This window comes from Coturnix japonica, chromosome 4 (genome assembly GCF_054131305.1).
Source record: "Coturnix japonica strain WE chromosome 4, WE-NBRP24, whole genome shotgun sequence".
Taxonomy (NCBI): domain Eukaryota; kingdom Metazoa; phylum Chordata; class Aves; order Galliformes; family Phasianidae; genus Coturnix; species Coturnix japonica.
The window spans coordinates 41282630-41303035 of NC_140666.1; the positions used below are offsets into that span (position 1 = coordinate 41282630).

At 37.6% G+C, this 20406-nt stretch overlaps 1 protein-coding gene across 6 annotated transcripts in view; it reads left to right on the forward strand.

The window, feature by feature from the left end:
* The window catches only part of GRID2 (glutamate ionotropic receptor delta type subunit 2), a 640155-nt gene that overhangs the window by 506833 nt on the left and 112916 nt on the right, over positions 1 to 20406 (forward strand). For all 6 annotated transcript variants that reach the window (XR_014945306.1, XR_014945307.1, XM_015861346.3 and 3 more), the window contains exons 9-10: positions 5920 to 6021; positions 15520 to 15717. Coding sequence is in view for 4 of the 6 variants with exons in the window: in XM_015861346.3 (XP_015716832.1) it covers positions 5920 to 6021; positions 15520 to 15717 (300 nt within the window). In the remaining 2 variants the exon portion in view is untranslated. The remainder of the gene's footprint in view (positions 1 to 5919; positions 6022 to 15519; positions 15718 to 20406) is intronic.

Here is a 20406-nt window from a genome sequence, read left to right on the forward strand (position 1 = left end):
GCATTTTCAATTTCCCTGGATTAATCCGGACATCAGTGAGCGAACTTTCTGTGTATTATGACAGCTATATTAATGAATTTTACTCTGGCAGCAGGAAGACATATGCTGGGGGCAGATTAATGCTTTCTATTTATTTGGAGGAGGGAGATTGTGGTAATGCCATTTTAAGTTACTTTATAACACCGGATAAACAATCCCCAGGCACCACTGGGATTTCCAAGAGAGCTTTTATTGGGCAATTCATGGTCGATCCACCAAACAGAAAAGGGATGATATCTAGGTCAAAGAAGAGTCTCTTTTGAGTGTTTGACTTTCATTGAAATATAGAAGTAGTGGGAAAGAGATCGCCACCTGATCCCTTAATATCCTTGTTTGGGTCTTTGAGGAAAAAGTGAAATAAGTGTTTCAAGGAAAGGGTGTGATAAAAATTTGAAAGGTAAAGGCAAGAGATGCACAGCCATATTTGAATGTATTTAGTTAAGTCCTGTGTCCCTCATAACACAAGTGGAGGAGCAGAATGTGAGGGGAAGTTTCCTGGGAGAGGAGATTCAAGGGCTAAAGAGAAAGAAGGGGCACAAAGTGATTGAAAGATAAGTCAAAGCAGGATCAAGTGAAAGAAAGAAAAAGCTTAGATCCCTTTATCAACCCAAGAGAAAACTTAGGTCCTTCTACCAGTCCAAAAAGGTCATAGAAAATATAGGAGAAGATCCAGCGAAAGAAAAGCAAAGAAGAAAGAAAGTGTGCTGGAAGTATACAGAGAAACTGTGGGAGTAATTGCAATACAGGAAAGAGCAAGATAATTGCAAGTTAGGGAGCTGCTGGGAGAGTACTGGAATCACACAGAGGACCTAAGAAGGAAGAAAGGTGTTTTCCAAAAATAAAAGAGAAGACAATTACTAGTGGGAACTGATGGATTAAAACCACCAAGTTTCAAATGAAGGGAAAAGCAGTAATAGGGAAAATAAGCTAGAGATGAAGGGTGTAAAAAAGGGAGGGAGCTTTCAATGACACCACTAGCTCAAGGAAATGGTTCATTACCTTTGAGGTGTGGTGATTTACTATGCTTTCCAAAAATCAGACCATTAGAGTTCCTCTGAAAACTTGGTCTAAGCACTAAGCTGTGCTTCATGAGTTGAATGTACAGTGTGACAGCAGTTATGTAGTCTATGCTATTTCTCCCCGTATTTGTCAGTGCTGTAAAACATCTGGTTATAAATTCTGGCACCAGTCTGGGTGCATGAAGCCTTGAGAAAATACTAAGTCAAAAGCTGGAAGGAAAACAAACAGCACATTACCAGCAGGTAGATTTCCATTAGCTTCTTTAACTCAAAATGCTGAGGAATTTAGGTCAGGCTCTGAAGTGAAGCATTTTATTAACTGTGTTATTTGATTGTGTGCTTTGGCTTTGAGGAAAGAGATCCATACTTAGGTCATTTGCACTTGTCTATGATAGGTTAATAAAACAAACTGAACACTTTGAGCACTGCAGTTATGTTCCTTGAGGCTCTGAATTTAAAACTGAACTTGTGTGCTCACATGCTCCTAACATATCTTGAAAACAGTACAGTGAGTCTAGGGGCGAGTCATTCCTTCTAGTCAAAGACAAAGTAATAAAACATGTAGTAAAAGGTAATTATATAGCTTCCTTACACACAATTTAGTTATTACAAGTGCTGCTATACATTATACAATTTGTTAAACACAGTATTTTCTATTGATTCTAACAATTTATTATTTACTGACTATTACCTAAGCTCTAGTGAAGTTAAACACAGCCTTCCAGCTAACCAGGTTTATTAGGAAATGGTTGTGGAGAGCAAAACCGGTCCTTGTTTTTTTGTCAGTCCCAGGATTACCAGAACATTGGTTAGCCCGTGACCATCAGACATTTTTCAGATGTGATTGACCAGACATTGGATGCTTGCTGGGGAGCTAAGCTAGCAGGACTTTGCACAGGTAAAAGAGATCTCCCTCAGCTTTTTGTTGCTAACAGCATCTAAACAACAAACAAAACATGTATTTTACAGCTTTTCTTCTGCGATTTGGTCTTTGATTTCACAGTTGCTTGTATATATTAAATCCCAACTGAGACAAGAGTTGTACTGGAAATGCTAAGTTACAACCTGAATCAGTGATTGAGCACCTGATAGGAAGGCAGGGCCAACCCAGGGGAGCTAAGGTGCCTGCAATGTACCTGAGTGACTGAAAGGGGTGTGCCTCCTTCCCTGGCCTCATTTAAGGGGTGGCAGTGGAGGCAGCAGCCTCTTGCTGGAGATCCCTCCTAAGAAAGACCTTCCAAGAGTGAGTAGTTTTTCTTCTTTTGTTTCTGTAGCCATGGCTGCTACATTTGGGCTTGTCCTCATATGCTGCAGCCTAGGATTGTGCCATTCTGCTATTATTGCTGTGCTTTCCAACATGGTACAGCATTACAAGAGTCATCAGGCATATTATGTGCAAAACTATTTTCATATTCTCTTACATGAATTTTGCGTGAAGTGGTGTCCTAGAAAGCTTTGTAAATGCTGAATCCACCCATCACACAATGGCAAAAAAAAAAAAAAAAAAAAAAAAAAGTTTAAAAAAAGTTTATTTGTGATTTTTCTGTTGTGTATTCTGTTTTTGAGTCTTCCCATAACACCTGGGATTTAGAATCTCCCAGCTGAATGTTGTCTCACAAGAGGTGCGTGGTATCTCTTCTATCTGCTTGAATTTACTGTATTTTGTAATGGAACTGGGTATTCTTAGCAATTATTTCTTCTACTGGAGTCTTAACTCAGAAAATATCTCTTCCTAGAGCAGGTTGGTCTTAGGTGAAAACTGAAAAGGGCATTTCTGAAGGGCATATGATATTTCAGGCAAGGAGGATGGTGTTTGCTCAGGCTACCACCTCTGATGTGAGCCTCTAATGGAGCAGCTCTGTGGTGACCACTGCCACTGCAAACTTTTTCTCAGACTTCTTGTAGTGAAACTAGTGTCTTGTGAGCTTTTTGGTTTTTTGATTTTAAGGAAAAATCAAGGATAAAGGAGTGATTCTACTCTTGGCATCCTAATCTGTTCCGATTGTATGTGTAATGATGTTTTATCTTTTGTATTTCCTTTGTAGCTTCTCTGGAGTATTTTGTACTCTATTGCAGTGTTGCTGCATACATGCAGTCTGAGTTCAGAGGTGATTGCACTGTGGTGCTGGATTAACTGGTTCATCTATATTTTCTATGTTAGCTTAATAAAATTCTGTCTGATCTCAAGCAATGACCATCGGTGTGTACAATTAGTGCATTTGTACCCATACACTGATTTCAGCTGTTATGTGTGTCAGTTCTTAACTGCGATCACACCAGTCCACTGAATTTTTCTCAATTAATTGACAAAGTTTAAAGCTGTGCACCACACTGCTGAAAAAGGTGATAGCTCAAAGATGCTTGTGAGAGATTTCTTATGGAAGATATGAATTTTATTTTTGAACATGGAAGCTGGAAAGAAAATCTGCCTGTGAGCTCTGTATCAGAGTCATAGATTTTAGTGCTCTGTATAAATCTGTGCTTGGAAATTGGAACTATATATAATATAGATTTTGGCTATTCTAATTAATATTGATTAATAATTGTGGGCCTTCCATATACGTAGTTCATAGTTGCAAAAATTTCTAATAATGATGCACCTCTGTTAAAGGAGGTCAAAGTTTTGTCTCTGACAGTGAAAAAAGCAGAGCCAATCCTCACTAATGATGATGGTAGCAGGGATAACAAGCTGGGAAGTGGGATGAGATTGGAAACTGGAAAACAAACTTACTGGCACATCGACAGCCTTTCCATCTTCATCATTTTATTTCAGAATGTAGTGGAGTAAACGCTGTTAATAAAATAGTAGAAATTTCATCTGAAGTACAAAGCAGTATAAATAGCTAAATTTATGTCATACAAGGAAGACAGGTATTGTGCTCAATAGTTGTCTGTGTTCTTCTACACAGATCAACCTGAATTAGTGTGAGATTCTGTTAGTACTGAATCTAGTCTCTCATTTCAACTACCAGAGACAATAAAAAGGAGGACACTAAAGTAGTACCAGAAATTTTGCAGAAATAGCAAACAGAGAAGGTAGAGCTGTAGAGGAAGCCTCATGACAGCTTTCCCCCCTCCCCCAGTCCACCATGCTTGCTGTTTCAGCAGAAGTTTACATTTGCTTTAGCTGCAATGACATGCTTTACTTGTCATCAATAAATGTTGATTCATTTTTGCCTAATAACAGTAAGAAGCTCCCACTCAAAATCAATTTAAACTTTGCTGGCAAGGTACTGCACATTTGTCTCCATCATGACTGCCACATAAAGGAACAAGTGCACTGGAAATTAAATGAACAATAATTGAAAATAAAATGTGTCTTCTCAGTGTTCTGCTTAAATCAGTTACATTGTATCTTTTAACTTTAAAAAGTAGAAAGTTCCAGGATTAAAACTTCCCTATATAAATATGCACCCATCAATGTATATAATTAAAATTGGACTTAAACCTCAAAAGGATATGAAGGCTCTTCAGAAACTTCATAGTTTTAAATCTGGCAAAAGCAGTACAGTATCCATGGTAATTAGACGTTCAACACATTGGGAATATGCTAATTAGAACCAAGTTCTAATTAATCTCTTGATGTGACCAAGAATGACAATCTTTGAAATAATTCAATGTACTTTTATTCTGAACTTAAAGTTGTTTTCAAAATTTCTAATACAAAAAGAAAAAAAAAGGTGGCTGTCAAAGGCTTTACTTTATAGTTATTATGGCAGTGGTTTATGCCACGTAGTATATTGTGTGTATGTATAACATACATTCATTGTTTACGATTACTGGTAACATGCTTTAGCAGTTAGGATTTTTGTGTCAATCTGTTGGATACCTTTAGCAGAGGAGGGATGAGGATCTGGAGCGTCAGCAATCCCTCTGTACTATTGTTAATAACTAGGAATGTTGTGGAGGAGGTACTGCAGAAGCAAAGCTGCCTGAAGTCTGTTGTTCTTCTGTTGGTTTTTTTTAATTTAATGTAGTTATTTTTAGAGGTCAGATGATTTTTAGTGTTGAGTTTTAAAAATGAAACCATTAAAGCTTGTACATGTGACCAGTGGATGAGTGGCCAGTTGTTTAATTTCTCTGTACCTAAAATAATCATCTACCTTCATGTAAGAATGTAGTAAAGTCGTGATTTCAGAGAAAATAAATTGCAGTTCGTTATCTGCTAAATTCGGATTAAAATGACATTAGAGATATCCCTGAGTGAGAGCTTCTGTCCATAGAAAACCAACAACTATGATAGCACCAAGGCAAAACATCTCATAGCTGCATTCCTTCTTCACCACTACCTGTTGCAATCCTTTCTCAGCACTCGAGTGTGCCTACATGTCTTTTTCTTAGTCATCTTTAAATAGAATCTTTATCCTGGCTAAAAATCATTGCCGTTTCATCACCAATGAGTAGTATAAGTTTTAGTAAAATCTAGTTAATTGCTTTTGTTAGAGTTCCACTAGGAATGATGGGCTGGAGCAGACAGAGCATTGAAATTATTGTTGCTGTTATTTCTCCAATTAGTGTATCAGCAGAAGTCAGATGGAAGTATTTTTACGGCCTTACGACATTTCAGATACTTTCTATTAATACAGAAGCCGTCCCTGAGTTCTTCAAAAGCAATACATATTCCTCCAAATACTGGGTGCTGTCATCCATTACATTCTGGTATTTAAAGGCCCTAACTGATATCCCTAATTGCTTCATTTGCAATTTAGAGATAAATCCATGCAGAAACCTTTATCTGAATTTCCGTCCCATTGATTCTAGAAGGTACTCTGTGCATTTCCTATGCTCCTGCTTGAAGGTGCCTAAGAGGAATGAGCAGTTTCATGGGCAAAACAAAAACAACCTCTGCTTTCTATTTCAGCTCGGCTGCTGGAATCCCATCACTGGTCTGAATGGATCCCTAACAGACAGGAAGTTGGAGAATAACATGCGAGGAGTGGTTCTGCGAGTAGTGACCGTGTTGGTAAGCAGAGGTCTTCATCGTTTTGCACTGCAAGGAATGTATATCTTTTGCCTTGTCTTCTTATAAGAGGGTAATTTGAAAGGGTTTTTATTAGGTACAACATTTTACCCATTTTTATCAAGAACACAGTCAGTGAACAAGCACTTCATTTCTGCTTGTCAATAGGGAGAAATTTCCACTAAAAAATTAATTTTAAAAAAATATCAGTAAATTTCAACTCGACACATGAACTAAATTCATTATAACCTGTTTTTCTTCCACAAGCACATTCTGAAGTAGGTAATGCAACCATATGAACTGATAAAGGAATGTCAAATGCTCTGTTAGCTAAAGTTACCTAACTCATGGGTAGCTGCTTGTAGCCTTACTATTGCCGTGCCAAACTGAGTACAGTCTGACATGAATTGTTGCACTGCTTTTAAGTGAACAGTAAAGACAAAAGGCAGATGCACAAAGTTCAGTGTGTATGAACTGTACCAGTTCAGGCTCCTCTCCTCATATGATGTGATGACATTTCTGCTTTGGTTTTGTTGACAGTTTTCATTAGTGGTGCTTTAAAACACTATTAACCTGAATTCTTCTGTGTTAAAATCCACTAAGTTATTGTTTTTCAAACTGACTCATCTATTACGTAGAGTGTGCAATTAAGGCAGTATAGGAGAAAGATGGGGACGAATCATACCAGCTTCATAGCAGAAATGGTTGTTTTAAACTGTGAAGCTTTGTATGGTCGCTAAGTGCTGTCTAGACAAAATCATTGGTGAACATTTCTAGAAACTGAGTTTCATTTTTATTCAGTAAAGATGAGAGGCAAGGAGTTTAACTGTTTACCAGTTATTTCTAGACTCCTCCAATCTCTGGATGTCCACAGGAGTTACTGCCACCCCAGTGGATGGCAGAGCATTATTTAGGGTGCTCACTCTGCGGCAGTTTCTCTTACTGCTCTTATAATGCGTGAGTAAGGTTACTCATTAAGATACGCTATTGTGTAAATCTTGCTTTGATTTGAGAATTAAGACACCCCCATCAGTAGCATGTCATTACTTCACACATAAATGCTGCTTTGGGATAAACATATATAGCCTTTACGTGTTACTAATTCTAACTAGGTTCCCATATTTATTCACACAGCTTATCGCAGTGGAGCAATTACATTACTTTTACTGGAATAGAATTAATAAATTGTTATAGTATTTGGAATTGAGTGAAGTCCTTGTTGAGATGACACGACAGTGAGGAAATTCAAAGTCCTACAAGCAATGTATCCATAGTTGTTTGTTTGGTTTTTTTTGTTGCTGTTGTTTTGAAAATTAGACTTGTTGTCTCTATATTTCTTGTTTTATCCATTGGATCTTAGAAAAATCTGTTCACCAAAGACATCAACAGGAATTTCATTAATACCTATTTATTTTAGTGCAATTATCAAAGGAAAATTGCTTTTAAGTCTGTTTATCTTATAGAGTACATCTTTCAATTTCTAGTTTGGTCTGAAGTGTCTGACATAGAAGTGTGTATGAAGCAAAGGTGTGTCAACAGATAGCTCCCTGATGAAAAAATAGCACCTGCTGACATTCTTTGATGCTTGCTGAACGTTTGTAGACAGTGGATTTGAGCTCAGTGAGGTGGAGGGTAGTGCATTTCAGCAATGGCAACAGAAACAGAGGGTCTCTCTGCTGGTGCAGATTTTTCTGAATGGAGCATGCATGCTCTTGTTATCGCTGGTGAAAGTGCACAGCTAATGGTGGTGAATCTGTTGGAAAATAGTGTTGTTGGTAGCCAGGAATTTGCTCTATAAAATAGTGTTATTATGCTCTTTCTATCTGTTGTGGCTTCTGCGACCAAAAATAGGATGCATTACATTTGGAGCAACGTACATATTTACTGTAAATCAAAGCCCTAGTAATAGATGAAAGCATAGTTTTCTTCCAGGTTCACAACTGCCCTGAAGGACTGAAGTGGAGTTTTTTTTCTATTTAATGTGAAATAAAATGTGTAGGTTTTCCTTTTGATCTGAGTAGAAGAGGAGGGATTTCACCCATGGACTTTATCTTAGCAGTGGTGTTTTTATCCTTCCTTCCTCTTCCATTCTTTTCTGAGTTCCTCAGTTGAGTTTTAGTTGAGATTTCTGTTAAAAGTAAAGGATTTCTTAATGAATTCTCACCTTTCTGTAAGCAGGAATAAGAAACAGTTCTTTGTGCTTTATTCTGAGAACTGTAATACTGCCTGTGTATACGCAGTTCTATGTTTTGTAACATTTGACTTGGATTAGCACCTTTCTACACTTGTAGAATAGGTTTATTTTGTCTGATTATCATTTTCCTTTGTTTTGGACTGGCTCCTCGTGTGCAACCCAAGTTTGGACTTCATGTTTGACAAGCTTGTTCTAAGTTCAAGTGACTTGCTGGCAAATTTCTGAAGAGTATTCTGAGATTTAGAAGTGGAGCTCAGTTAAAGGTCAGAATAATAACTCTTACCAAATAGGAAGCATCTTGAATGAGCAATTATCCAAGTACAAATTTAGCTGGATATCCATTTTGGCAATCTCAGTTTATTCTTCTCTTTTTCAGGTGTTCAGCTTTATTGAAAGGTGGCTAGAATACAACAGATATTCTTCTAACATCGTTTTAGTAGCTGTGGCAATGAATGAATTATTCATATGAATGTTAAGCCATCGGCAACAAAATGAGATTTGCCTGTTTGACAATGAATAGGCGAACAGGTATTCACAAAATCACACTTCCAAAGCAAGATCTGGTTCTTTGAAAAGGCCCAACTTTTAAATTTGGTGTTTTAAATAATGAACAATTTGCTGAGAAGTATATATCTACAGGGCTTTTCCTGAGAATACATGAGGCATAACTTTCTAGTGGTGTGAAATATTATATTTGAGACTTTTTAAATGGAAGGTATGGCAACCAAACAGAGGTATGCATTTTCATATCCAGATTAATCTGAAATGCAGGCAGGAGGAGGGAAAGAATTATGACAAGCAACACTTTAATTATCCTTTGTCATATCTCTGTACCTACGATCTCTTTCTTGCTATTGCTTGCAGAGAGCTAGATGGGCTAGAGGCAGGTTCGTGATCCAACTCCAGGCAGGCAGTGTGGGAAATGAGAGGGCTGGTAGAAGTGTAGACTAATGTAGGAAAATTAAATGATAAAAATGCATCAGCAACAGTTGGGAAAATGTGGAATAGGTTAATTCTCAAACACTGGCATTAAGTGCATGACTGTTTGTTAATGAGATTATGTAAGAAACAGGGAAGTGGACATTATCTTTATGAACATGAGTTGGCGGGAGGTCTGCATCTTTAGACCCTTTTGTCTACTGAAATTCCCCCTTGGACAAAGAAAAGACGTATAAGGCTAAGACCTAGTTCTAAAAGCTGAGGCTGTCTTTGGGAATTGACCTCCAACTCTGCTTTTAGCAAAGTGACAAAAGTTCTTTAAAGGAAGTCAGGGTAGCTTTCAGAATGATAAGAGAAAAGAAAGGCATGAAAGAGATGAAATAAGACAGAGTATGCATAATCAGAGGAACAAAAAGTGAGAAGCAATGAAAGATTAAAAAACGGCAGGACATACGTATCAGTGAATGACTGTAGATGAACTGCAGAGAAGATTATGTGTAAGATACCTCAGAAAATACATATTTATTTTACAGTAGAGTAATGTCATTTATGCCATTTTCTCTCATTTTTTGTTAGCAATTTTCATACACATTTCTTGTGTATCCCTCTCACAGATGAATCCTGTGCTCTTCCATGAACTTTCTTCATTCTGTTAGGCTGTGTTAATTTTGTTCTTAAGTGAATTAAGGCATTCTACTAAATTATCAACATTATTAATGTATTGGAGGCCTGTGCATTATAGTGAACATTAAGAAGTATTACTTGACCATATCTGTCAGTGGTAGCATTTATCTTAGCTAAAAACATGTTTTACTTTTCAATTTACAAGGGATAAATTCTTCTTTGGCCATTTATGCATGTGAGTTTGAATGGGAGGAAAGTAGTACCTAACGTAGTTTCTGTAGTCTTTTTAAAAATCTCTAGATGTTGTAACTTTGGTAATGTTTTATATATAACTTACATGCTATAATTCAAATATTTCAAAATCCCTACTTTTAGATTATGTCATTGATAGTTATAAAAAAATGCATAACTTTCTAGGCAGCAACATTTCCCCATGCCTTGTGATTTGTCTTCCTCTTTGTTACCCATATCCACCTGCAGAAGAAAGCTGGAAAAAATGGTTCTCTGATAGACAAAGACACAATGAAAAACATTCAGTGAAACGGTAGTTAATTATAGCAACAGTGGTAGATGTGTTCATTTAATCGATGAATGAATGAAAACATCAAGAGTGATGACACATGATATAATTGTGCACGTTATTTACTATCTTTTATAGCAACTCTTAATTTTTTGACTTAAAAGCAATCATTCCATATTACTTGCTGATGAGACTGACTTTCTCCTATGTCTTTGCACAGGGCAGGTTTCCAGTTTACAAAACTAAGGCCAGACTTCATCTAACACAACTTCTCTCCGCAAACAGCATGCCCTTTCTACATGGCAGATCAGTGTATTTAATATATCTGGTGCTAAATCAGAACACTGAGTGTTTTAATAAGATTGCATTGAAAGCAGTACCATTAATGCAACAAGGCAGAGAAAAGGAGTGGCATTTGTGCATTACTTTCTCACAGAGATAGAAGAAAATAAGATTCCTAAATTGCCTCCTGCCCTCAGACATCTGCCCTACCCATCTCTCTTCTGAGGCTTGCCAGCTCTGTTTAGAGTTTCTTTATCATTGAGTAATTGGGAACAGGAGCTGTTTCAGCCACTCCCTTTTAATCGATCAGTGTTGATAACTCAGTACTGTGATTAGCATACAAACAATCATCAGGGCGGTTTGCTTTGGTTAGGTATACCTTGCTTTGCCAGAGATTTAGAATTGGTATAGACTGGTCCCAAAAATCCTTGTGTTAGATTTTTCCCATCTCCAACCTTTTGCACGTGGTTTTGGGATTCTGTTTGAAAATGACTCGATCACTCTGAATTTTTCATTGTCATTATACATGGCAGTGCACTCCAAGGGGTTTTGTGAAAATATTCATTGTTATGATGATTAATGAATATAACAACAGAAACTAGTATCCCTCGATGAAAGCAGAACCTGTCCTCATCCTCCTACCACGCCTGTGCAAGATCCAAACTGCACCTGGTATCTGACTGGGCAAAGGTGATGTTTAATATCTGATTGGCATCTCTTAGAGCTAACTAGCTTACATTAAAACAGGTAGGTCATAAATGGTGCAGTTATTCATGCTGTACGTGCCTGCTGCTTTCCATCAGTATTGTAAACTTTTATTTCAGAGATTGCTAGAGAACCCAGCTCCTTTTATTCTTTAATTAATATTTGAAATTCATTTTTATGAAGTAGCAGGTGCTGTACAGTAGATGAGGCGTGTATCAAGCAAATGAAATGCTCTGGGGCCTGGCTGAATGACAGTTTGACAGCAAGGTAGAAGCAGTGAGTGACGTGGTAGGGCCAGCCTAATTTATCTGTATGTCCTGGTCTACCTCTCAAGGCTCTTTAGCACTTACTTACCTTTTCATTGGCCCTCACCCCATCTGTTCCATTGGGTACGTTTGCATTCTGGGGCAATTCTCATAGTTAACGGAATGCCAGGGAATTTGGTTTTTAAGCATAAAGAGGTTCTTGCGCTGATTACAACTATCTGGGCAATCTATGCAAGACAGAAAAGGGAATGAACTGTATGACAGTGTAATGTCATGAACTATTACAGGAACATATTGTAGACAGAAGCTCTCACATGTACTTCTCCCTGTGGCTTATGAAGCTCCCAGCCAGTTAATACACCTATACAACACTTTTGCTAATTCATGTATCTGAGCTAGTTGTGTTAACGCTAGAATTGTTCTGTTTGGACATAATCTAAAACACTCAAATCAATTCCAGCCTCAGTCCATATTTGTGTCATATAACTGTAATGGTTCAGAAAGAACTGTTAGGTGCATTAAGTTATTTTGAATTAAAATCAATACACAGAGCTTGTCTGCATCCTGACAGACCATTGCTATAGATGGCTTTGAAAGAAAACTTAGTCCTGTTGCAAAGCAATAGGAGATACTGAAGGGAGGGTGAGGTGGCTAATGTTTTGAAATTTGTCTAATCCCAATAACAAGATAAATCCAGAATCCACCGTTCAAATTTAGAAAAAGGAAAAAAAAAAACAAAACAAACAAACAAACAAACAAAACAAACAAAAAAAACAACAAAAAAAAACATTTAATGTGCTGTTTATTCACTAGATTGAATTAACTCATGTTTCATCAAATATCGTTAATAAAGCTGTCATTAAAAGAAGTGATGCCAAGTCCCGGTGAAGACAGGGACAAGTGAAGGCCAAATTTGAACAGCCTTCCTCTTCAGCTTCTAGGATGCAAACTAGATTTCAGTTGTTGACAAAGGGACTTTGTCTCTTGGCACAATTGCTTTTTCTAGGGTTTTTTTGTTTGTTTTGTTTTGGAAATTCAAAGGATCCAAGAATGGTGCATTTATTGCCAATATTGTGACAGAGCCCATTGGCAAAATGGGATACTGAATGAAAATAATACTTTCATTACATTAGGCTTGAAACTTTCATCTTGTTTTAATGTTATTAGGGGGTGGGGATTGTGTTATGTTTTTCAGCAACTTTTATAACTATTGCTAGTGGGAGAATTTCTGTAATGAGAGAATTAAATGTTTCAATTAAATTTTGGTCATTGATTCTAATGTGAAGTAATGTACATTGCTGTTCAATTAAAAATAACAAGCTGCTGCACAGTTCCTAGCCAAATACAATCCCCAAAACAGCGGTCAGTAAAGCTGTTGAAGGAATTAAGTATTTGGGGCTGCTTATTTCATTGAAATCTTCTGGGGGTGGAAATGCCAAATAGCTAATAATTAAAAGTGGGGGGTTATTCTTTTATGAGCTGAGGAAAAAGTACTTGTGAAGAATGAGATGATCAGACAAAAGCATCCTGTATCTGAAAATATTTTAGTTATGGTTTTTAAGTCCAAGTCTAGTCAGTCTTGGTAACGCTTCTTGTAAGTTCTAACTAACTGACTACCCTGCTTTGTCATCCAGTAGCCACTGAAAAGATACTGAGAAATCCAATAATTAGACTGGATTTCACTTTTGGGTGCTGTTTCTTAGCATTTGCACACAATAGAAGTTCTTGAGTCTCGCAGTGCATATTCACTCAGTGTGACTAGAGAGCTGTGCTTAGGCTTCATGAGTCATTTAATGTTCGTTGCTCCTAGAATCAGTGCTGAGAACAGATGGACAGTCTCACAACCGGGCTTAATTTCTTGCTTTGTTCCCTCCCCCCCCCCTCCTTCTGACTTTTGCTAGAGAAGGGAAGAAGTAATGAACATAGAGTTCCATTTAATGAAGACAGACTGTCAAAATTAAAGTATTACATCAGAGTGCATTCAGAAATTTCTTATGAGTAGATACAGAGAGGTCATTTTCATATGCTTTTTGAGTTCTAACTACCCCTATAATAACCTAATTTTGAAACCGTCTTCCAAACATGGTAGAAGCACACGAGGTCATCCATCTGAGCTTTGAGTTGAACCCCAGTATGCTTAGTAAATCCCAGCAGAGACCGTTTTCTCTAATCTGAGTAGACAGTAGATTTTATTCACTAACTTAATAATTTCTGTATGGCTTCCCAGCTAGAAGTTCTTCTCACCATAGTAAGGGGAAAAGAGGATTCAAACTAGCAGGAGAATAATCCCCAGCAGTTTATTTTGCTTTAGCTTTTTCATTTTTAAAGTATGTATTGGCTTTTTTTTTTTTTTTTTTTTTTTTTTTAACTTCAGAAAAAGCATCAGACTCCTGTAAGTGAGCAAGTATAATAGAGCAGTGTACCATGGCTCAGCCCACAAGAAGGGAGCTAGTTCTTAAATGATACCAGTTGTAATGCATTTCATGCTCTTACACTAAGCCACGAGATATAGCTTCTTTCTTTAAAAATTTTCTAGCCCTAATGAATTAATGGACAAAAGAGTTTTTGAGTGCTTGAAATCTGATGTCATTTTACCTTTGCCCATGCCTCCCTTTTATGTCACATTGCCGTAATCTTGCCTCTAGCCTTTCTGGGATGCTTTGGTTTTAATTTGGTTTGTTGGTTTTTTTTTGTGTGTGTTCTTTTGTTGTTGTTTTATTTGGTTGGGTTTTTTTGCTTTGCCTGGAGGCACAAAGAGCATGCTGCCACTGAAGTCCAGTTGCTCACTGGTTTCAGCAGCAACATTCACTGTGTGTGGCTATTCAGGTGACTGTCAATTTGGACATTTAAGTGCAACCCGTTCTTACTTCAAGTACCTCTCTCCTACCCTTCTTCTCTGATAGTTGTGGCATGATAAGAAAGTAAGAACATTGCTAGAAGTGACAAAATCTCCTGTTAAGATTTGCCTAGAGCTCAGGCCACAAGCACTGGGGAAAATATCAACCCTTTTCTCCTGTATGCTTATGAGTAACAAAAAGGAGGAGAGAATGATGAGTAAAAGTCACAGAGAAAATTAAAACAAGCCGTGTGTGTAGTCCATCTACTACTGCAAGTATATGTTTTATTTTCTTGAGATTCTAAGGGTAATGGAAGAATAAGGGTAAGAAAGAAGAGTGAGGAGCTGGGGAAGGGATTAGAACTTAGCCGTAACCATCTCTTTCTGGGAACAGTATCAGAAAGATTACTCTTTTTAATAAGGGAAAGATGATTGATCTTAGAGAAAAGGTAATCTGATAATCTAATACACTTTCTTATAGAGTTGAAGCCTCTTTTTTTTTTTTTTTTTTTTTTTTTTTTTCATCATTTAGATGATTGTTAACCCGTTATCCTTAGAGAAACTCAAATATTCTCCTGATTCTCCCTCAGCTAAACAAATGGATGCCTGGAGTTTAAAAGCAGCAACTCATCCAGTTTATATTAACATCTGCAAAATAGTAGAAGGACAAGAGAAATACTGGAAAGAGAAAGTCTGTTGCTGCAGCTTGGCATGTTTTGCTCTGTTTTTATTCCTTACAGCATGAATTAATAGTCACATTTGTCAGATACAGTGTTTACCCAGTTGGTGGGAAGCAGCAGTATGGCAGAATCCTTCATATTTATGGACAGACATATGAGTGTACGTCTGTCGTGCTGAGCATAAGTACAGACAGAAGGAATTGCTGAAAAGGATCCATGTTACCATGTCACAAGAAATTTACTTTAAAAATGCATCATAGATTCTTACCTGGAGTTTTAGGTAGTTTTATTGAAGTTAAAACCTAGAATATCATTTTGCAAGAGGCCCTGATACTCTTTTATTGGAAAATGTTGCATGTAGTTTAAATAATTACTTCCTCCTTTAAGAAAGAAAGACACCTCAGTGGAATGAGCCCTTACTTCACTAACAGTCATTCCATTTATTTTCTGTTCAGGAAGAGCCCTTTGTCATGGTGTCTGAGAATGTTCTGGGAAAACCAAAGAAGTATCAGGGCTTCTCAATAGATGTCCTGGAAGCTTTGGCCAATTACCTTGGCTTTAAGTATGAAATTTATGTTGCGCCAGATCACAAGTACGGGAGTCCACAGGACGACGGGTCATGGAATGGGCTGATAGGAGAACTAGTATTTAAGGTAAGGTTGTTAATACATTATTTAATAATGTTTTTTAAGTCTAAATAATACATGTTCTATTATGTTTTCATCAGCTGGTAGCCTTGGTTACTGAATCCTTGGTTATACCTATATTATATGTGATAAGAGCATCTGATTGCGCAGCCAGTACACCGGGCAATAAAGAAAAGCCTGCCTAGGTGGTAGCAATATCTTTATTTCCTTTAAGTATAACAGTATGAAATCTGAATGCTGCCAAATAATGGTTTGCACAGTTTCCTAATTCGTGTGGCAAGACCTGACACAAACAAGTGGAAGGAACCCTCAAGGCAGTAACTGCTAGATCTGTAAGTACACGTCACAGGTGGAATGGATTTGCCAGTCTGCTGCAATTTTTCTTTAAATGAAAATAATTAATGGTTGTGAAATCTTTCTGTACAATTAGAAGACATGAAGTATTTACAGAATTGCGCTTGGAATGTAAAGCTTGTTTTTCCTCAGTATCATTTTTTTTTTAGCATCTTCCTTACCCCTTGTATAATTAACAGAAAAGGTTCTATTCTCCACTTTTTCTGTCCCTCTTGAGGCACAAGAGAACCTCTGGGCAAGCAGCCAGTGTGTATCTACCCCTTACCAAGTGCAAGCTGTTCATGAAGGCTGCTTTTTTATTTACTGCAAACTGAGTTCTGCTCCCAGAACTTACATATCTCTCTGCATGGTAACTCTGCGAGGGGAAGCAAAGGAGCAAAAAGTAGTTTTAAATTAAAGACCTAACCTGTTTAAAACACAGTGTTTTCCTTATTTTCCCAATCAAGCATTACATGATAGTCTTGCCAGTGTGTGGAAGAAATCCAGAAACAGGGGGAGTGCTTTTTGCCTGGTAATGGATAAGCCAGAAATGAGTTGGAAACAGTGCATTTCTAACAAAAGACAAGTCCTGCACAAGCACAGTGGAAAACTGTTGTCTCTTCTTCGTGAGTGCATCGCCTTCAGAAGATGTCTGTGCCCTCTGCAGGAAAAGGGTCAGAAATGGTAATTGCTGCAGCAAGTGCATAATTTCTGTGATAAGGATGCAATCTGCGTTAATCGGAATCAACGTGCAGCAGGCTCTTGCACAGCTCCCAGCACCTGTGAGAGCTGTCTTGGGCAACTCTCATTTGCAGCCATGTGGGATGAAGCCCTAAGCTGCAAACATGTGCCCTAAGCCCTCACGCCTTGTGGAGCTTAGCTTCTGTCAAGTTCACTGTTCCTGCTCCAAGGACGAGATGTTCCTGTACCCAATCGCTGCTGAAATAGGAGCTGGAACCTGCATTTTGGTGCAACTAGCCTTTAGTTTGAGTAGGGAACCCACCTTCCTCTCCTTCACATTTCCACACAGTTCACATTAGGTATATCCTTCCTGCAAACATATTCTTTCAAAATAAACCGACTGTAATGTGATGCAAACTGGTCTGTACCCCACAGAGCTTCGGCTTACAGACAAGATTATTTTGGAGAGCGGCAGTGTTCATCAGAGAGGCTAAAGCCTATCTTGGGGAAGTGATGCTTTACTGCATGTCTTTCTTTTGCCATGAGATACAGTTTTGCAGCGCTTCCTTCGGTTAACCTCAAGGCCAAGCTACCAGAGAGACAAGCCTGCGTTACAAGCAAAGGAGGCAGCAAAAGGCTCTTCTGGGAGAGACCGGTAGACTTTCTAGTGTTGTTTTGGACATGACAGTGATATTTATATTTATAAGCCAGTTTCCCACATTGTGCCACACCACTTAAATTGCCATGATTTTTTTTCGGATGAGCCATCAGGAATCAAATGGCATAGAAACAATTCCACAAACTATCAGCAATAGAATGCTCTATAAGGCTCTTCTCTCAAGTGCATCTTCCTAAGAGGAACAGTGTAGAAAGGCAGAAAGCATACAGGAAAGCCAACATGAGAATGTAACATATAAAACAGTTGAGGACAAGGAGAATTATTTTTGTAGGTTTGTTACTTTGAGTAAAACTATATCTGCAATTAATTTTTATATGTCTGTGTTAAGGACTGTGTGGCATGTGGAGCTGTGGCTTGTTCCTTCCTTCCAACATTCAGTGCAACTTGGTTCAATGTTAAAAATGGATTAACAAAAAAATCCTTGTGGAGGAATTTAAAGTGAATATATGTACTCCCCCTGCTCTTGGTCATGTACCACAGAAATCATCTTAAGATCACTTTACATGTATATAAGGCGTACCTGCTTAAGCAATAGAACAGAAGGATTTCAAACCATTTCTGATGAGCTGAGTTTGTGACAGGTAGCAAAACTTTCAGGCCTGTTTATTTGTTCATTTATTTTGGATTTTTTGATCCTGGTAATGTAGATCTACATTGACCTCAGGAGACCTGCTATCAACTTATATAAATTCCTAAGCAGGTTACCTAAAGAAAAATAATGCCCTCTACTGTTTTCCAGAGAACTGATCTCAGGATTCACAGTTTCATTAATCCAAAATATGCTAAAACAGACTTCTAAGTTGCCAATGGTTGATTTTGGCACTGCAAAAACTGAGTAGAGAATTTTACATGTTTATAATTCAGATTGGCAGCTTTATATCTAAATATTGACATAATCATATGCGTTTGCTTTTCTCTCTCAGAAGCGCTAAGTGAACCTTGAATCCTTCAAACTGATGTCTTCTCTGATCCAATTTGACGTGTTAATGACAAGCATTTAATTTTTTCCATCTTCCAATTTAATACATGGTGACAGATTCTGTACATAATTAAGAATGCTCACCTTCAGTAGATCAGCTGCTGAGTGAAGCTTAAGCCTAGTTCTGTGCTAAACATACAGTTTTCTACTAATCTTGTGTTCATTATTTGATTTTGTAGGTTAGGAACATGAGTTGTTGTAGTTCAGAGTGACCTTTATTTTATGGAAAAAATGGCTAAATGCAGGAGTACTGGGAAGTCCGGACTTCTCCCTCTCCTTTTCATTTTCTACATTGCTAGCAATTTTTTAGATTGAGACATAACTAAAACATGATCGCTGCTGCCGTATCGCGAAGAAAATGCAACATTTCCATTAGGACAGTATTGCTCCTTTCTCGTAGCTGGCTGATATCCAGAGTGGAACTGTAATGTTATGGAATGTGAAAGACTGCTCCTCAGGGATATGAAATACAAGCAGTGTTTCCATAAATATCACACACTGTGCCCTTCATTGTATTTCATGGAGAAATATGCTCCTTTTCTTTTCCTTGTCTTTAATTTATATTGGTTTTCTTTGAATGATCTTTACAAATCTTCCATGTACAACTTGAATACAACTTCTCAATAATCTAGCGCAGCATGGAAGTATTTCAGTGGTACATTAAGTTAAACATCAAGAGTTACATCCATCACTTGGTGGTTCAGTATGTCATTCCATAACCCACTTCATGTTTTAAGACACATTCAGGAAAAAAAATAGCCTTGTACACTAAATATGACTATTGTGCTTGACAGTTGTTGGTACAGAGCACTGGACTTTCAGATTTGGAAATTATTTTGAAAGTGCAGTTCTGTTCACTACTGTGGAAAACATTGTGCATGATGTCTGCTTTGCATGTTGCTCAGTGCAGCTGGGGTAAAACACTTGGGAGATATTAATCACTCAAGTCATTTGTTGGCTAAAAGTTCTGTAATTTTATAAGTTAATTTACAAAGCCACACTTTCAGCTTTGTACATCAACATAGCTTCATTTAAGATGCTACAAAACCTAAACTACAAATTAAAGATGAAGATCTTGTTCATGATTTATAAACAGGCCAGTATTTTCAAGTGCTTTATTGCTTAAATCATCGGGCCCTCAGCTACTTAGTGCTGTTTTTCAAGACAACGAAAATTAATATGAAGCACATCATGTAAACCAAAGACTTCAGTGCACTGTGATTAAACGTATGTCTGTACCGTGGGCAACAGAGTGTCTCACAGATGGTATTTTGCAGATGATTTGCAAATTTGATTCTAATCAGTTTCAGCTCCATAATTTGTCACTTAATGTTTCACATTTCTTAGGAGCTTCTAATCTCTGCCTTTGGACAAGGAGAAAGAAATTCAATGCGGTTAATAAAATTGACTCGGTACTGACACTTTGATGCACATGTGCTCTCTTCCCCCCTTCCAAAAGACCACACACTGCTTTAAGCAGATCAAAAATGAATTGAATGGAACTGGTAGCATCTCTAGGTATTTTAAATACTCTTTTTTTGTCTGAAAATATCTAAAATTAACAGTGTCTTTCTTCACTTTGGGGGTTTTTTTAAACTGTTACTGTGTCTGCTTTCACTGCAGTTCAAATTGTATCTATATAAAGGAAAACAGCAGCTGCTTTAGTTTTGCCTGCTGCCTCTGGAGACCTAATACCCAGACATGCTGTGGAATAAGTTGATTGGATCAAAACATATTATTCATCCCCTCCTCAAGTGAAGTGGGTTCTTTAAATTACAAAAATTAAAAAAAAATAAATGGCATAAATCAGTAGCATATGGAGGACCTAGCAGAGAAGGATCTGTGTGTGCTACCTGCCATTCTGCACTTTGTGTGCAGTTGCTGAGGCTGATATTGTTCAGAATATCAAGTACCCCAAACACCCCAGGACATATAAGAATCCCTTCATCACTCAGCAGCCCTTTATCATGAGCATCATATCAACAAATAGTTGGAAATCATACAGCTCTGTCAGGAGCAAATT